Here is a 17,412-nt window from a genome sequence, read left to right on the forward strand (position 1 = left end):
ATCCCACACCTACTGCCCTTCCAACGAGCGAAGGATACACATGCTCAACCTAGTCCAACGCCCCCCACCCAGCAAATACTTCCACTCCAAACAAGCCACCACCCACCATGTCAACCACCACCGGCCCCAATACCATCCCCAGCCCCAGCACCAGCACCACATTCACCGCCACCTGCCACTGCGCCTCCTTCAACCACACCCTCACGCTTCCCACCTCCGCCTTCCCCCTCAAATCCGCCCTCTGCCACTGCACCTCCTGCCGGCACGTCACCGGCCATCTCTTCGCCACCTTCGCCGTCATCCCCGGCCCCCTACCCTCCGCCTCACTGCTCACGCACCTCACCAAATACCCCTCGTCGGAACTGCTGGACCGCTATTTCTGCCCCGTCTGCGGCGCGAGCGTCTTGAATGTCGATAGGCGGGAGGGCGAGTGGGAGCTGTGCACGGGCGTGATGGAGTTTGAGGAGCTAGAGGCAGAGAAGGGGAGGGGCGCGCTGGATGGCCGGCTGAATCGTGTGTTGTTGTTTGTGGAGGATACGGGGGATGGGGGTGCGGTGCAGTGGTTGGGGGAGGGGAGGGCGGAGGCGTTTGGGGGGAGGTTCATGCGGGGGAGGGGGAGCGAGGTTGTGACGGAGCAGGGGATTCAGGCGTTGCTGGAGCAAGGGAGGAGCGTTGAGGAGAGGGGTGAGGTGCTGGATGGGAGGTGTCATTGTGGGGATGTGAAGGTGGATTTGTTGCAGCTTGAAGAGGGGACGGCCACCGAGAGGGATATGTCAGCGGAGTTCTGCTGCTGTACCTCGTGTCGGAAGACCAGCGGCTTCGAGGTCAACGCCTGGGCGCATTGGCCGAAGGAGAAAGTGAGGATGGCGAGCGGGGATTCGTACGAGGCCGGCATGAAAGAGATGGGGCATTACCTGTCCTCCAAGGATACGCATCGATATTTCTGCAAGCGGTGCGGAGCCACGGTGTTTTATGACCGGCCTGATCTGAAGCGGCTGGATATAGCTCTAGGCCTGTTCAACGCGCCTGAAGGCTCGAGGGCAGAGAACTGGTTCACTTGGAATCCGGATAAGGAAGATGTGGCCTACCTACAGGATGCCATCGACAAGGAGTTTGTGGGTATGCTGGCCAATGGGGTAGGCTCAACGACACGGCAAAAGGGCGAGAAACGTGTTGTTTCATAGTGAGTGCAAGGGTATTATTTCCGCTAAAACTGATGCATAGTCACTTTTGTACAAGCTGTTGAAATGGCATCTATGCACCAAAGCGCTTCTCAGCCGCCTTCCAGTTGATCACGTCCCAGATAGCAGAGAAGTACTCCGCCTTGCGGTTCTGGTACTGAAGATAGTACTGATAAAAGTTAGCTCGGAGTACGTTCGGAATCTGATTGACTTACAGCGTGTTCCCACGCGTCAACACCCAAGAGAGGCTTGTACTGCCCAACGACAGGGTCTTGGTTGGCGTATGGCTTAATGCCAATTTGGCCGGTCTGGGTGTCCTTCACAAGCCATACCCAGCCGCTGCCCTGGATGCCGGCAAGAGCGGCATTGAACTTCTTCTTGAGCTCGTCCAGACTGCCGTACGTCTCATCAATGGCTTTGGCCAGACCGCCGGAAGGAGGATCACCACCACCCTGGTTCTTGGGTGCGAGGTTCTCCCAGAACAGAGTGTGATTCCGGTGCCCGCCGCCATGGAAATTAACCAGTGGTTGGAGGGCAATCTTGGTAGCAATGTCGTCGTTGGCCTCAGCAGCCGCATACTTGTCCGCAGCATCGTTGTAGGAGTTCACATAGGTCTGATGGTGCTTGCTGTGGTGCAGCTGGGGTTTGACTTAGCTTGAAGGTTCTGTGATTGGGACAGTAGTGTAGCATACCTCCATGATCTTGCCGCTGATGGCGGGCTCAAGAGCACCATAATCGTCTATGTGGGTTAGTCCTGCCTCTGGTCCCGTGAATTCTTTCAAGACACATACACGACAGATCCGGGAGAGTAGCCTTCCTTCTCACAAAGGTCCGATCGGCGGTGCCAATTGTTCGTAGGTTTGAAGCTCCAGCTGCTCGGAAGGCAGTGGTTCGGGAGGCGGTCTTGAGTAGGGAAGCCATGTTGTCCAGTATAGGAAGTCTGTGCGGGTGTTGAGGACAAGAGAGAAGCTATCGGAGAGAAGGAAAACGCCCAAGAAGATTGATGTAATATGGACAAGTACCCTGCGCTTCGGAGCATGCACGGGGAAGATACCGAAGCGAGCTTTCGACGTCACACCCAAGCTTCAGCTTCCCCGCCAGGATTTAGTCCTCACCTAAGTCCGGGTCTGGCGGGCCATACGGATTTCTGAACATTTTCCTGCAACTCGCGCCATCGGTCAACAACAGCCTAGGTTTTCCCTTTCTACCTCCGCGCGGAGCTGCGAGTGCTCTGCGCCATCTTCCGGTGCAGATCCGTGACGGTGGCTCAGGAAGACATCCCCGAGGAGGGCAGGGAGTGAGACCGCCGCTTCAGGCACCAGAGTCACGATGAGTTCGAGTTCAGACGAAGGTGAGCCTTTTCAACTGCGCGATTTCGACGAAGACACCGACGATGAAAGACCCAATAAGCGCAGGAAGATGACCGGGAAACCTTTATGGGGAAAAGGCATAGGCTTTGTGTCCTCGGCTGCGCCAGCGCAAATTGAGGATGACCAAGAGGACAAGGAGGAAGACGAAGATGTTGATGATGAACGTCCCACCATGGGACTAGGATCTGGTGCCATAGGCGGGTTTCGAAGCGCCTTCGATATAGGCGAATACGCCGGTCAAGCAGACCGTGAAGAGTCACCTCCGCCAATGATGGGCGAGCAGCAGCAACCGGCAAAGCCAATAGGTGCCGGACGGTCAGCCTTTGCGCCTGGAGGAAAAATGAACAAGAACTCCTTCGCGGCGCGTATGATGGCCAAGCAGGGCTATGTCGAGGGACAGGGCCTCGGCAAGCATGGCCAGGGTATCTCGACGGCCATACAAGCAAAAGTGCTGCAAAGCAGAGCGGGTCTAGGAACAGGCAGCGGAACACCAGAGCCACCACGAAAAGACAAGCGAACCAAGGACAAGTCTTCGAAACCATCCACTCCCGGGACAAGCACGCCGAAGATCAGGGCACCGCCAAAAAAGAAGTATACAGTGGCGGCCATCGAGTCGCGAGGACTCCATGTGCCGGAGGCTATGAAGTCAGTCATCATCGATGCGACCGGTGCAGAAAACAAGACCGTCTCGTCGATATCAGGCTCCGGCTTCTCTACGCCCGTTCGCGAAGCATCACCCGCATCACTTGAGCAGTCCAAAGCGGCCGCTCGCATAAAACTCCAGCTTTCCGCCTATGTAGACGCTTGGGATGCCACCAAAGAAGCCGAGGAACGGCTATCGGAGGAAGCAACACATCTCTCTGCCGCTGTCGTTCTCCATAACGAAGAGCAACAAAAGTACGCCGAGCTCATTACGGCGTTTGAACGCGTCTCCACCGATGACTCGGCAAGCCCCCGTCCCTGGTCTGAAGTCATCAAGCGCCTACACGCCATTCAGTCCACCTACGCCTCCTATATTTCGGACCTCGAACTTCCGACCCTCGCCACGTCGACACTGGAGGCTCCCTTCCGCTCCGCGCTCCTGGATTGGGAGCCACTGACCGATCCCACCGCATCTGATCTTGTCACCTCCCTCACCTCGCTAAATTCGCTCCTACAGCTCCCAAAATCCAACTCACCGACGCCACGCAAGCGCACCACTCCCTTCGAAACCCTCCTGCTACAACACTGGTATCCCTCAATCCGCAGCGCTCTCCAACACTGGTCCATCTACGACCCCCTCCCAGCCAGCGCACTCCTCACCGCCTGGGGACCCCTCCTCCCACCCTGGCTAACCGCGAAGCTTCTCTCCGAACTCATCCTCCCACGCCTCATCGACGGCGCGCGGCGCTTCCCCAAGCGCGCCGACCAACCCTCTCTAGCCGGAACCTCGACGCCCATGGACCGCCGCAAAGGCACCGCGCCAGACCTGCACGCCTGGCTCTTCGACTGGTGGTCCCTCATCTCCTCGCCCGACCTGGACCTCGAGCTCTTCCCGGAATTGCGCTCCGCCGTCAAAGCCAAAGTCACAGCCGAGGTGTGGCCGCTGTGGAAACCGCTTTTGGGAAGCAGCAAGCCGCGCCAGCCCGCGTTACCATCCACCACCACTGCCGCTGCTTCCCGCACCAAGGACCACCCGCACGCGGCACCACCTGGCGGCGACGAGGACGACCTCTCCTTCAAAGATCTCGTGGAGGCGTGGTGCGCGGAGAACGACCTGTTGCTGCAGAGCACGGGCAAGAGCGACGCGCTGGGCCGTCTGCTGTATCGGCTGGTGGACGTGGCGGGCCGGGGCAAGGGCTTGCGCGTCTACTTTGAGGAGGAGCTGGTGTGCGATGAACAGGGCGAGCCGTGGGGCTTGGATGAGGCGCTGGCGCAGCGGGTTAGAGGTCGATAGTGGGACTGCCGCGTCGTTAGATGGGTTGTGTGTGTGTTTGTGGTCATCAGGGAATACCACGTGACTCGGGCGCTAATACTCCCGTTTCGATTCGATGTGATACACAGAAGGTAGGAGGAGAGGTGCTTCTTACCTCAATGAAGTCCCTTTGCACCAATACCAGTATGAGAGTACTCCTATTTCTTCTCGCCTCACTTCCCACTGCAGCTTCCCAGCTCCTGACAAGAAGTGTGGTAAAGCGGATAGCAGCGGGTTTTCGAGACAAGTCGTAGGAGGAGTGAGTGAGGACACCGGAGGATATAGTTACCAACAAACAGCATTTGATTGAAGAGCGCGCTCTGATGTCTAGAGTGACAGTGCCAACGCCAAAAAGCCATCCTAAACCGGCCTGCAGAACCCAACGATGCATCGCCGCTACGGAAATGAGAAAAAGAAGGCCCTCACGCCCGTCGATTGCGGCGGCCCGAGCGAGAGCTTCTGCGTCGCTCCGTGAGGCGACCGGGATCAGGCGTATCACCAGCCCTGCTATCGTCGTCGGCATTGAAAGCGTCACCCCCATGTCCCCGACCAGCACCACCACGATTGTGGCCGGAAGCACGGGCGCGGTCACGACTGCGGCCGCGACCACGCAAACCGGTGCCACGTGCTTGCTGAGAAACTCCAGAGCCGACCTCTCAATCGTCATCACTGTCGTCGTCGTTCTTCTCTCCAAGAGATCCCGCTGCTGCCCGTGCTTGCATATCAGGCTGAAGATTTGCATCGAACGCAACACGAGTAGATCGAGTTATGACACGCTGATTGCACTCGACTTCGAGTTCATACATCTCAACGATGGTATGTCTCTCTTCCTTGGTCAGAGCGTTCCAGTCCAGATCGTCAATAGTGTATTTGGCGACCTCAACAAGGCCTCGATCGGCAGCGAGAGCGAAGGCATCCTTTGCGTTCTTCATTCCGGGGCTCCAACTGCTTGAATCATCGCGTAATCGATTTAAACGTTGGACTGGCAAGTTGGGTGCTCCTCCTGCGATCTTCTGCTCAACTTGCTCTGCCAAATTCTTTTGTCGAGACTCGATGAGATTGTAAGAATATCCTCCCTCCTTGACAAAGTTTTCGTGAGCCTTGACAATCTCATCGATGACTTCGCTGAACAACACATTGCCACCAGGTCGACTTGCCTTGTACATTGTATGGACTTTCGTCACAATATCCTGACCACTCGTAAGCCTGAACCCAGCAATAGCTGTCTTTAGTCCGCTCAGAAGCGGCCGATTCCAATTTTCCTGGACCAGGGTTAGAGATTGCGATAGCACATCAAAGAAGTCTGCAAAGCAGTCGCCATCTGGAGACCAGTAGAGACATGCTTGTCCCATACCTCCTCCACCATAGATCATCACATCGGGATGGTTGTCTTGATCAGTTGAAACAGTGATAGGCAAGGTCGGCACTGACGGGCTGAGAGCGTTGTTGCGGGCACTCAGAGCTTTGAAGCGTTGATCATGAGGTGTATGGAACCACTCGGTGCGTCTCGCGTCGTTCCACACGTAGTCAATGTACAGCAGATCTTAATTGTACGTTAGTATCAGCACTGGATCATAAATGGCAGGCGCTTCTTACTTGGGAGCTTGATGAAGTCGTTGTATGCGGAAAGCTTGTCTTTAGTCCGATACAGGTCCAGACTGTAGGTGCTTTTCGCGACGAAGAAAAACTGGTCAAATATCAGTCTAATTCGCAGCAGCAGGGTTATCGCGTACCTTGCCTCGTCCTATTGCGGCGCAGCATTCGGTCAAGCCCAATGCCAAAGTTGGATGCAAGCCCATTGTCGAGATAGCGTTAGTTTCTTCCACACGCCAGTTATGCCCTTGGCCACCGTTAGCAAACCGTGGTCCATGCTGGTCCGAGCCTAGATAGAATCTGGCGGAACGTGGAAGCTTGGCTAAGATAGTTGGCTCAAGTTCAGACTGCGCGGCCATGTTTGAGGATAGGAGAGGTTCAGAGCGTTGACAGGAGATCGCAAGAATTGCGAAGAGTGTAAGGGTGTAACGAAGGCTGTCCAAGGGACATGAAAAACCATGGATCGGCTAACGTTGCGATGGTGTAAATTCGTGGCAATCAAGTGATGTGAGTCAGGACAATAGCAGTAGGAGTGACAACCTGAAATCCACCCAAAATATTTTGAAAACTACTGCCTTCAAGTCGTTTGCGCTAATAGCAAACAAATACACCAGGTGATAACGCCATATCACCTGACGCCATTGTTCTTTGGACAGTGCCACACACTTACTGTACTCCTGGAGAAACGTGGTTTTCAAATTGAACCTCCCTTTTAGTCCTCTCGTGGTTAACCGTCATCTCTGTTTCCAGGAGCAGCCTCTGACAAGATCAACGACAATCAACATGGCTCCTGATCCCTTCGACACGCAGCGTCTGTACAAAACCTACGCAGTCAATAGTCCCAACGCCGCAATGGAGTTTCAAGAGATGGTTGAAGATTTCATGGAAATCGTCCGCAATGAGGTTAGTATATTTCCCAGCTCGAGCATCTTGTTCTGATATCGGGGGAGGAAGAATGGATTGCCACTGGTAACAACATCATACACGTCGATGCCTTTATCGTCCTGGTGCGTGGGAAGGAAATGTGGCCTCTGGCGAAGCTGGTGATTCCAGAGTTCCAAGAGACACAGTAAGTCCACAACCTTATATGCATGTCAGCTTACCGACCGCTCGACCAGGGCTTTCGATACCGAGACCAATACCGCTGTTAACTACGTGCTCCGTGCAGTCTTCGACAAAAGACCTGCAATTCCGATCTACGATCCAAAACTGCTGGAGGAAGAGAAGTTTGTCCGTCGTCATTTGTGCCACACTGTTGAATATCTTGCTACACTGGGTATGGGGGAGGACGGCCTCAGCAAAGAGGAGAAGCAGGCGCTAGGTGTGCTGTCGAAGTTGATAGAGAAAGTCATCGACCCGGACAAAGAGGTCGACGACCAACAACGACAGCGCACTGCGGGGCCATCAGGAGGAGCTCAAGCTGGAGATGATGACGAAGAAGAGCAACAGGAAGCTTGACCACTGTCATAGCAGAGGAAGCACATGGTGTTATTGCAAAGTTGGACGAGGTTTGAAGTCCTGGCCACCGGGCCGCCGGGACATACCACTGCACGCTACGGAGTACGGTAGTGCCTTACCTACCTAGGTACTAAGCGAAAAATGGCCCTCTGGTGCTCATTCGCTGAACAGTTCCACTAGTGTTATGCCTGCACTATTATTCAATACTGCACCACAAGTGCGCAAAATGATGTTCTTCAGCGGATGGGATGCATCCAAAAAGCCGTTCGTGTCTAGATCTTTGCCATTTTCTCCCGGATAAGTGACCAACAATTAGCAACGTTGTAATGCTAGAGTCCCTAATCTACGCCGTTCACCTCGCCATATGCGTGAGCCGACAAGGGCCAACATGTTGGTATATCGAGTACCTCCTCCCGATCAGTACATCTGCCCCGAATCGTTTGACGTAACCTCGAGGTATTCGTGAGCACCGGAACTGGCTCTGTATGTCGCTCATCCCGCACTGCGAATCGAGACCATTCGTGCCCGCATAGAATCTCGCCCATCCTCCTTCTGCTCTACATACAGGCAGCGCCGTCGATCCCCAGAACTTTGCCATTAATCCACTCTCCGTCAGTACTGGCGAGGAAAGCGGTGACGCGTGCAACATCGATGGGCAGACCCACCCGGTTCATGGGCGACCAGGTAGCGGCGTACTCGTCGACCTGCTGCTCGTTCAGGTTTTCACCGTTGGGAATGTACTCCTTGCACACGGCGTGGTACATATCGGTCTTGATTCCACCGGGGGCCACAGCGTTCACGGTGATCTTCTTGTCACCACAGTCAATGGCCATGCAGCGCACGAAGGTCTCAATGGCACCCTTGCTGCCGGAGTAGACGGCGTGCTTGGGAACGCCCTTAGCCTGGCCAGTGATGGAGCCCATGAGGATGATGCGGCCACCGACTTCAAGGTTCTTGTACGCTTCGCGGGCCACGAAGAACTGGCCACGGGTGTTGATGTTGAAGACGCGGTCGTACTCCTCCTCGGTGACATCCTTCAGGTGGCCGAAAGAGACAACGCCGGAGTTGGAGACAACGATATCGATCTTGCCAAAGTGGTCTTTTGCTTGCTTGAACATAGCAATGGTCTCGGAAACGTTGCCTACGTTGGCCTTGACGGCGATAGCGTCCCGGCCGAGAGCCTTGATCTCCTTGACGAGGATCTCGGCGGCATCGGAGGAGTTGGCGTAGTTGACAACCACGTCGGCGCCACGACGAGCGAGCTCGAGAGCAGTTTCACGGCCCATGCCTCGGCCTGCGATGTGTTAGTAGATGGTCTGTGCGTTGTGGGGAACGTTGCCCCGTGGAGGTGGGCATTGGAGGACTGACCAGAGCCGGTGACGAGGGCGACCTTGCCGGTCAAGAGGTAGGATGGGACGACGCCATCGGTGGCAGCGGATCCGTTGGCCATTCTGACTGAGTTACGCTTGCTCATTGGAAAATGTAATGTGAGAGGGCGGTTGCGACGGACAGGCGATGGAACGAAAAGATTCAAGTGACTGGTGTCTTTACTGACGACGAAACAGGGGAATTGTGTGATGGGGAGCGGTGAGGAGGTCGAGGGGCAGGCTAAGGGTAATAAATCGCAAGCAACTCCGTCCAAAAAATATTGAGATTAGGGTCCGGACAGGAGAAGAGGGCAAACCTTGGCCTGTGAATGTGGCGGAGGGCCCACAGAATTGTTAATGTCGGACATCAATAAACCACGGCACGAGGACGGGCTCAAGCTGCTGTTCTTGTCTATTGACGGCGTCCGATTTAGTATAGACGAAGGACCGCGGGCGGGTTTAAAGCCGAGTGCGCAGCCATGTCCAATGAACGAGGGGCGTATCGACAGTCAAGCCCCTCAATGCGGGGCCACAGATAGAGAGATCTGGCGGTGAAGATGCAGCCAGGCGGTAGCGCCGTGTCTCGTTCTTCGCACACATCAAGGACCGTTGTTTTTGTTGAGGAGCGGCTCTGGGACGCTTGAGTTGTCCGGGTGCAGTACGGTGTTTCTGGAAGGATATCCTAGGAATATTTTTGGACAGCGCAGTGCTGGATCGGGCATTGACGGACGCAGGAACGTGGGCGGAGGCCGAGCCACACCCACACTAATCACTCTCGTATCAATGGGTAGAAAGACCCCTGTTCTCCACAGAGCACCTGTCCGGCGCTAGGAATATGTGCTTTGCGGCCCCTTTTATCAGGGGTAAAAGCACGCCATTGTCTGTCAAGGCTTCTTTATATCTTGTGTCGTCGGTCGCCAGAGATGGTTCAACTGCCGTACAGGCGGTGAATTTGTGTCAATGGACGTCGCTCGTTGCTGCGAGGTGCAGGGCCGACAATACGTGGGGGTCAGGTAAGTTTGCGTCGATACGGCAGCAGGGCATTGTCTGGGGTTTGCTGGGTGTCACGACGGGTGAGGATGATGAAGATGGGGACATGAGAGATGGACGTTTCTGGCAGATGGAAGCAGAAGTGGAAGAAGTATGGGCAGGGCGCAGGTGCGTCCGTCGTGGATGCCAAGGCTCTCAGTTGTGGAAGGCCACTTGAACACATTATCTCGGTTCAACGCGAACCGATATCAAATCATTCAGATATTCATCATCAGAACTTCCTCTGCTTGTCGTATCTCAACACCGCTCCCAACAGTACCTGTGTTCCAACGGCACTGATAGAATCTGTCAGTCTTGATCATCCTGGGGGAAAGGCAGCACTCACCAGTCTTCCGGACTGCAGTATTCCTCCGGGTTGTGGCTAACACCTTCTTTCGTCACGGCGAATACCATGCTCGTGGGACATCGACGGTTAGTATAGCAGCTATCGTGGCCTGCACCGCTGATCATGTGCTTCCACAGCTTGCCGTCTTCGGCGGTCTTGGGCAGGTCCGCGCACACCGCATCCGCACTGGCCTCAACAGCCGCTATGCAATCGGCATGGAAGTGCACGGCAGGACTGTCGACCAGCTCCTTCCATTCAATGCTACACCCAGCCTCGCTGTCCTCCTTTGCAATCTTGGCAAACGCGTCCTGGCACTCTGCCTCGATCTTCTTCAACACCTCGTCCTCATTGTGCCGAATATCAAGAGTGAACTTGACCGTATGTGCCATGGTATTGATCGAACCTGGTTCCTGAGTCAGGATGCCTGTTGTGGCAAGGCCGCCGTGCTTCTTTGCGACCCTGTTGGATTCAACGATCAGCTTGGCTGCACAAAGCATCGCATCCTTGCGAGCAAAGAAAGGCGTGGTGCCAGCGTGTGTGTCACGACCTCTGATGGTCATGTCCCACCATTTGAACGCCTGGCCTCCCGTGACAACTCCAACTCGCCGTTTTTCGGCTTCCAAAATGGGCCCTTGTTCGATGTGCAGCTCAAAATGCGCCGCAATGGGGTTGCTTCTGTAGCTCGCCTTTTGCTCCCCGAGATAGCCAATTCTGGTCAGCTCTTCCTTCATGGTCCTCTTCCTACCGTCCTCGCCTGCTGACACTTCTGCCAGGTTCCACGCCGTCTCTAGTGGAAGAACATCTGCCCATACACCAGAGGCGACGGCAAAAATAGGGAACCGGGCGCCCTCTTCATTGGTCCAATTCACCACTCCTACATTGCCCTCGGTCTCGTAGTTGTTGTCAGCGAGTACCCTTAGCACCTCCAAGCCGGCGTTCACCCCTAGAATGCCGTCATATCGGCCTCCAGTTGGTTGTGTGTCAAGATGACTACCCATCATCACCGGTGGGGCGTCCTTGTTTTTACCCTCCCGAACGGCAAACATGTTGCCCATCTCGTCCACCGTGACCTTGCAGCCAATTGCCGTCGCCTTCTTGGTGAACCAATCGCGAACTTGCTTATCGGAGTCATTCAGTGACAAACGATCCATCCCTGTCTCTGTGGGGTCACTGCCAAACGTTAGCGGAAGTATACAATGCTTCAGTACGGCACGCACTCGCCATAGCGATGGGCAGCACCAAATTGGCATCCATCGTGGATATGCTCCATCAATCGTGATTGATTAACTTTGAAGGCAGAGAAGTCCGACTTGGTGTGAATGCCATTGACGCCATTGACGCCGTTCAGTCCGTTTACAGCCATCGTAAAGCGCTTGAGCCGGCGTTGTGTTGTGTATATTGTTGCAATGCGAGGGTGGAACGGTGAAGCCGACGAGGTGATGGAATATCTTGTTCCCTGGACGCGTATCGGGGGCAAGATATCTCTGGCGAGCCTCGGACTTCTTAACATGGTCGTCGTGCGGACAAGTCCACGCCGGTGCCCGTTGCCACAAGGTGCTATTCCACGGCGCAGGCCGTGGCTTTGAGCTGCTCGGCAGCGTTGCAATGGTGCGGAAATGCTACGAGGAGTAGAGATCCTAAGTACAGTCTGCTCGACCGTAGTGAATGCTGTCGTCGAGTAGGTGTTGGAGGTTCACGCCTTATGATTGGGCTGTCTTGAGATGGCGCGCTTGTCCTGTGCAATGCAAGTGGCACCGAGTACGCAGCAGGTCAAACTACGAGACAACGTGTTCACTGGGTACGATACTCTTTCAGTGAATCTCTAGCCAGATGAACAACACCGCCATCAACGACCTGAAGTGTCCCCCACCAGCATCTATCATACACCAAAGTGTTGGAGTGGTGCATATCTCCGGCTTCTCCATCTACCAAATCCTCCACCAATCACGTCAATGGCACGTGGTGTCTGCAGATTGCGCCGCACGAGACACTTTCAACACCTTCGACGCCCTCAGCACCACCTAATGATTCGAATTTGCCTCGTCGATGCATGCAGAGCGATCATGCAAATATTTAGGGTCTCTTTGGCTGTCTCGCAGTTCCATTTGTCCTTGGAAGGAAGTCGTATAATAGCGCAGATCGCGGGCATGAACACTAACACTTGCCATAGCTGCGCTACTACTATGCAGGAGAAGGTAGTGAAGCTGGAAGCGATCGCCATGATAAAGACATTGTCGAGACCTTCGAGCTCTGCACATCTCTCTGTCCAATTTGCTGCTGCACTCACACCCGTTTCAGATGCTGGGAAAGGGTTGCGAACTAGGTTTTCCAAGCAAGATGCGTGTGGAGGGCCTCACAAGTTGTGGCTGCGGTGACTTAGCCACCGATCATCCGGGTCCTGAACCATCAAATTGGCACCGAATCAGCTCTTGGACCAGACCTGTTCTCGACCCAACTGGGTTCCGCAATTTCTTTTTTGAGAGCCATTCTTTCACAAAGGACTCCTCAAGGGTTCTGCCACATGGAAAGGTGTCACACTCGAGGCGCCACCCACGGAAAGGCTTAACCTTCCCTCCCACGAATGCATATTTCGCCCATGAAAGCTGTGGCCACTTCCCGGACTGGTACGCAACTTGCTTAACTCGGACATGAAGGGTACTCGATCTGTGCCCTAGTGCTTCAGTTGTACCACATTGTGGATGTTGCAAATTACATCTCACACATCGTGCCCACAACGTGCACACCATCCGTCGTAACGGCCACGCCACTCGATTGACCTTTGCACCAGCTTCTCACTCGCTTTAGGGACCACGTAAGCTACTAACCTCGAGCACCAGCAAGCGGAATCACGACCAAGGTTCGACTGTCTCTACCGCTGCTAGTATGAGCGAGAGTTGCGAATGTCCTATACTATGCATACGAAAGCCTGCAACACCCATCGCTCTTAATCCCAGTTGGCTAGCGATGACACGCCCCTGCACCGCCTCATCTCTCTTCACTTTGACAGCCACTTCCACTTCCACCTTCGCATCCACCAGCCCGCTCACGAACACCATCCTCCAAAGTAGTTGCCGCTGTTCGATGAAAAGTCTCACAGGTTTGAATCATGTTTGCCTTGCTAAACTGTTCACCCTTCCGCCCTCCCAAGGCCGCGAGGAGAACATCTATACCGCGAGTATCAACCCCTAGTATACCCCAATACCAAGCCCCAACACTTCTCCTCAAGACAAATCCACAGCAAACCTCTCCCTCACCCAGCCGCCATAAAAGTAAAAGAGTGCCGGCGCCGGCATCAACGCCACGCTCACAAATCCAAACACACTGAACCCCCAGCCATACCCCAACCTCTCAAATAAGGCACCCACGTACAACGGAATCTGCGCGCCAAACATCGATCTCAGAAACGCGCCGGCCGCGAGCGCCGACGCCGCATATTTCTCAAACGCATCGATATAGTAGTTCTGCGTTGTGTTGAAGATGCAAACCTGCGCGGCGCCAAACAGGAATGTGGACGCTAGGGGCAGCGGCCAGGGAGTCTGGGCTTCGACGGCCCAGCCGAACCAGAAGAGGGAGATGGGAAGCAGGAGGGCGCCGATGGACGCGAGCGGGAGGCGGTATTCGGGCAGGCCCCCACCTCTGTTGTTGTCGCGGGATTTGGTGCGGGAGAGGTGCTTGTACAGGCGGTCAATCGAGGGGACGATGATGGCGGCGGCGAGCGTGAAGCCCGTCGCGGGGGCGAGGTAGGTGAGTGCCAATTGGTTTTTGGTGAAGTGGTAGGGTGGGGAGGGCCAGATGTTGGTGAAGGTCGAGTACAGTGTGTACATGGAGGCGAAGATGATGGCTTGGTAGATGGACATGATGAGGACGATGGGCTGCGTGAAGAGGATGCGTAGGGCGCGGGAGCAGTTGGCTTTGATTTTGCGGAAGGTGGGTTGGTCGGAAGCGCCGGAGACGCGGTACGGCGTGTCGGGGTTCTTGTCTTGGAGGGTCTGCTTGCGGCGCTGGAGGACCATGGGCGCGTAGCTCTCGTGCAGGAAGAAGTAGCAGGTTAGGGTGAGGAGCGTGGACATGATGAAGACGGTCCAGATGACCCAGCGCCAGTCGAGGCGGGAGACGACGAGGCCGCCTATGAAGGGGCCGAGACTCGGACCCAAGAGAGGACCCAGGAGGTAGAAGCCGAGCACGGTCGCGCGCTCGTTGGCGGGGAACATGTCAGATATGGTACCGCCGCCATTGGCGATACCGACGGAACCGAAGAGGCCGGAGAGGGTTCGGAGGGCGATGAGCGCTGGGAGGTTTGGTGCGAGGGCGGTGGGGATTTGTAGGATCGTGAAGATGATCAGGTTGGTCATGAAGACGGGGCGGCGTCCTGAGTGTAGTGTCAGTAGACGCACGGTTAGAAGACGGTTCTGCTTACCGAACGTCTCTGAGCAAGGCGCGAGGAACAATGGTCCGAACCCCAGCATGTGCACAAAACCGGACTGGGCGCCAATCACCGACGACTTTTCCACGCCGAACTCTTCGGCTACGATATCAGACGCAGGCGCGAGGATGGAACTGGCGAGAGGACATAGTACTGCCCATGTTGATCAGCACGTTTGCTTGTGAGACTCAAAGGCGGGAACAACATACGACCAATTAGGGTGACTTGTAGCACTTGGAAATACCGCGTTTGTAGCGGCCATTGTTTGGGGTCCTCGCTGTCTTCCTCGTCGAATTCTACGAGCTGTGTACAAGTCAGGCATATTCGAAGCGCGGGTTTTCGTGAACTAACTTGTTCCTCGTCTTCATCCGGGGTTTCACCGTGCCAGCGCTCGCTCCGTAGCAGCGAGGTGAGCTCATCCGAAGCGCTTCGTGGCATGGTTTCAGTTCGTACGATTCAGCATATAGCCCCGAACATTGCTGCAACGTGTATAAGCATGTACAAATGAAGCCAGCCCCCCGAAAACTTTCTCGAGGCCAGAATGTGCCAGGCTTTGGGTACTGACGACATGAGCGGCGCGGCGCCGAACTTTAGCCCGGACCATCGTCATTGCGGCCATTTTTGGCAGCATCGACAACGGCGCCTGTCTGACTATCAGAGACGCTTGGGGATGATTTGATCATGTCGTTGGATCGTCCATAATGAAACAGACGCCGCATGGACAATCTGGGGACACTGCCTTGCCGTCGCCTTCTAACGAGCTTATCTTATCATGGACCCACCTATCAGGCAAACAGCGCCAAGCATTCGCTGCCTGAGGACGAGGATGCTTGGATTGGAGGGTTTGGCAAGACGGCAAACGAGAGGGCTGGCTGGCTTATAGCTTCTTCACGCACGCATTGACTCATTCTTAGCATCGTGGCATCAGACTCCAGTCATTCGCCAACAAACAATAACTTCTCGTTGGTCGTGAGCGCGTATATTGGACATACTAGAGCATCTGCCACAGTGTTGTTGGAATGTGGATAAGAACAAACAATAGCTTAGATATTGTCACAAGCTTGACCTGACCTGCAGAGTGGGCGTTTCTTTCTTTATAAACTGGCCTTATGCTCCACAAAAAGTCTCGACGCCAGCTTCCAGGAAACCACCTGCGACTCTCGGTTTACTCAAGAACGCAACGATCAAAATACCTCTCCTCCTCCAAAACGTCCGCATTGTCCGCCAATCAGATAGTCGAGCATGGCTGAGACTAGTAGATCCAGACGCAAAAGACTTGCCCAGGAAAAGAAGGCACGTCAGCAGAAGAAGTTCAAAAGGGCTCACGCAGAAGCAATCGCAAAGGCACGAAGGTCCATACCTTGGGACGCCGGGTTCGAGTATGCCCTTCTCCGCGACAAACGGATTCACAGAAGATTCAGAACTTATTTGGACCGGTATCTCGCGTCCGGAGACGGCCAGGACTGGTCTTCACGCGACCACTATCTTTGCGCGGTAGTCTTCACGATGAAAACGCGAGACCTGAATTGTACTTCTCCGTGCCTCAGATACTTCGATATCCCCGACAAAGCTTGGTTCTCCTTTTTGCATGCTGTCTTGCAGAAAGACTTCGTTTCATTCTATCTGGATGTGGCCAAATGGCTCAAGTGGGTAAGCGAACTTCCTGAATCTTCGATCGGCTCGTCCACCGATAGGCCCATTACTCGCAGAACGCCTGCCGTCATTGATCATACGGCCACTCCCGGACTACGCAGCATTCTAGTCCGGCCTGGGCGTTTAAATGTGGCCAGATCTTCCGCTTCCGCCGCTGTTACCTCAGCATCAAACTCGACAAGAGTGTCTGGCATTCCACACAACACTCGCACCTCTCGAGTAACTAAAGACACTGGTTCAACGCATGTCTCCCGCAGGCATCGAGGACGCGGCGTTTCCGAAGTCAGTACAGCTTCAAGGGGCACGGCTCGATCAGGGACTTCTGTGTCATTCGCCACAACAGAGTCCACGAATTCAGCCAGCACAGGTCAATCGCGCACAACTGAATCCCGTAGCTCCTACGGTGCATCAGCAAGTCACGGGAGGATATGTCCAAACAGCGACCACGGGAGAGCTCTTGAAAGACAAAATTCTCCACAGTTAGGTCGGTCATACTCGAGCAGCATTGTCTCGCGCTCTGCGATGAGCATTGCGTCGGTCAAGGGGGCAGAGCGCTTCGGCCTTCACACCGGAAAGGTGCTTGCAAAGGCCGGTGGTTCTCTTATCGAACAGGGGTTGGTGAGCTTGGAGGGCCAGACCGCCGCACGTCGTCGACGAACCCAAATGCGGCAGGCAGAGCAGGATCGTCAGCGAAGTATCAACAGCTGGAGAGACAACGTAACGGATATTCACTACGGTTCTACCGAAAGCTTACACGGAAACTCTTCCTTATCCTCAGGCTCGGAAAGCTCATACAGTTCTGATGAGGACGATTCACATTCGGCTCTCTCGAGGGCTATTCGCGAACAAGAGATGATAGAGCGATCCATCGCAAACCAGAGACTTCGCGAGGTGGCGCGGTTGCCAAGAGTACTCTCGCCAGTGAGAAGCATTGGCTCGCCTGGAGCTGATCCTGTTCCGCCATATTGCGAGACTGAGATTCGGGAGGTTTCCAATGACCCGAACGCTTTCGTCACGGCATCTCAGGCCCGGCGAGAC

The 17,412-nt window shown here is 55.0% G+C and overlaps 8 protein-coding genes across 8 annotated transcripts; 3 read left to right on the forward strand and 5 right to left on the reverse strand.

Annotated features, from left to right (window-relative positions):
* Positions 1-107: 107 nt before the first annotated feature.
* HMPREF1541_07303 (uncharacterized protein) lies at positions 108-1,184 on the forward strand (the record flags this gene model as incomplete). The annotated part of the gene is made up of 1 exon (XM_008721627.1): positions 108-1,184. The coding sequence occupies one exon, from the start codon at positions 108-110 to the stop codon at positions 1,182-1,184; it is 1,077 nt and encodes a 358-aa protein (XP_008719849.1).
* Positions 1,185-1,254: 70 nt separating this feature from the next.
* On the reverse strand, positions 1,255-2,102 carry HMPREF1541_07304 (uncharacterized protein; the record flags this gene model as incomplete). The annotated part of the gene is made up of 4 exons (XM_008721628.1): positions 1,255-1,350; positions 1,397-1,819; positions 1,874-1,920; positions 1,973-2,102. 4 exons carry the CDS (start codon positions 2,100-2,102, stop codon positions 1,255-1,257), a joined length of 696 nt encoding a protein of 231 aa, XP_008719850.1.
* A 408-nt stretch (positions 2,103-2,510) lies between these two features.
* On the forward strand, positions 2,511-4,487 carry HMPREF1541_07305 (uncharacterized protein; the record flags this gene model as incomplete). Its single annotated transcript, XM_008721629.1, has 1 exon — positions 2,511-4,487. The coding sequence occupies one exon, from the start codon at positions 2,511-2,513 to the stop codon at positions 4,485-4,487; it is 1,977 nt and encodes a 658-aa protein (XP_008719851.1).
* A 674-nt stretch (positions 4,488-5,161) lies between these two features.
* Positions 5,162-6,457, reverse strand: HMPREF1541_07306 (uncharacterized protein; the record flags this gene model as incomplete). Its single annotated transcript, XM_008721630.1, has 3 exons — positions 5,162-6,048; positions 6,102-6,192; positions 6,239-6,457. The coding sequence occupies 3 exons, from the start codon at positions 6,455-6,457 to the stop codon at positions 5,162-5,164; spliced, it is 1,197 nt and encodes a 398-aa protein (XP_008719852.1).
* Positions 6,458-6,881: 424 nt separating this feature from the next.
* Positions 6,882-7,556, forward strand: HMPREF1541_07307 (uncharacterized protein; the record flags this gene model as incomplete). Its single annotated transcript, XM_008721631.1, has 3 exons — positions 6,882-7,001; positions 7,049-7,167; positions 7,217-7,556. 3 exons carry the CDS (start codon positions 6,882-6,884, stop codon positions 7,554-7,556), a joined length of 579 nt encoding a protein of 192 aa, XP_008719853.1.
* Positions 7,557-8,113: 557 nt separating this feature from the next.
* HMPREF1541_07308 (tetrahydroxynaphthalene reductase) lies at positions 8,114-9,006 on the reverse strand (the record flags this gene model as incomplete). The annotated part of the gene is made up of 2 exons (XM_008721632.1): positions 8,114-8,850; positions 8,925-9,006. The coding sequence occupies 2 exons, from the start codon at positions 9,004-9,006 to the stop codon at positions 8,114-8,116; spliced, it is 819 nt and encodes a 272-aa protein (XP_008719854.1).
* A 1,178-nt stretch (positions 9,007-10,184) lies between these two features.
* On the reverse strand, positions 10,185-11,661 carry HMPREF1541_07309 (uncharacterized protein; the record flags this gene model as incomplete). Its single annotated transcript, XM_008721633.1, has 3 exons — positions 10,185-10,248; positions 10,299-11,468; positions 11,516-11,661. 3 exons carry the CDS (start codon positions 11,659-11,661, stop codon positions 10,185-10,187), a joined length of 1,380 nt encoding a protein of 459 aa, XP_008719855.1.
* Positions 11,662-13,519: 1,858 nt separating this feature from the next.
* On the reverse strand, positions 13,520-15,159 carry HMPREF1541_07310 (uncharacterized protein; the record flags this gene model as incomplete). The annotated part of the gene is made up of 4 exons (XM_008721634.1): positions 13,520-14,667; positions 14,716-14,874; positions 14,931-15,024; positions 15,073-15,159. 4 exons carry the CDS (start codon positions 15,157-15,159, stop codon positions 13,520-13,522), a joined length of 1,488 nt encoding a protein of 495 aa, XP_008719856.1.
* Between the last annotated feature and the right edge of the window lie 2,253 nt (positions 15,160-17,412).

The sequence above is a fragment of the Cyphellophora europaea genome (genome assembly GCF_000365145.1).
Source record: "Cyphellophora europaea CBS 101466 unplaced genomic scaffold supercont1.7, whole genome shotgun sequence".
Classification (NCBI taxonomy): Eukaryota; Fungi; Ascomycota; class Eurotiomycetes; order Chaetothyriales; family Cyphellophoraceae; genus Cyphellophora; species Cyphellophora europaea.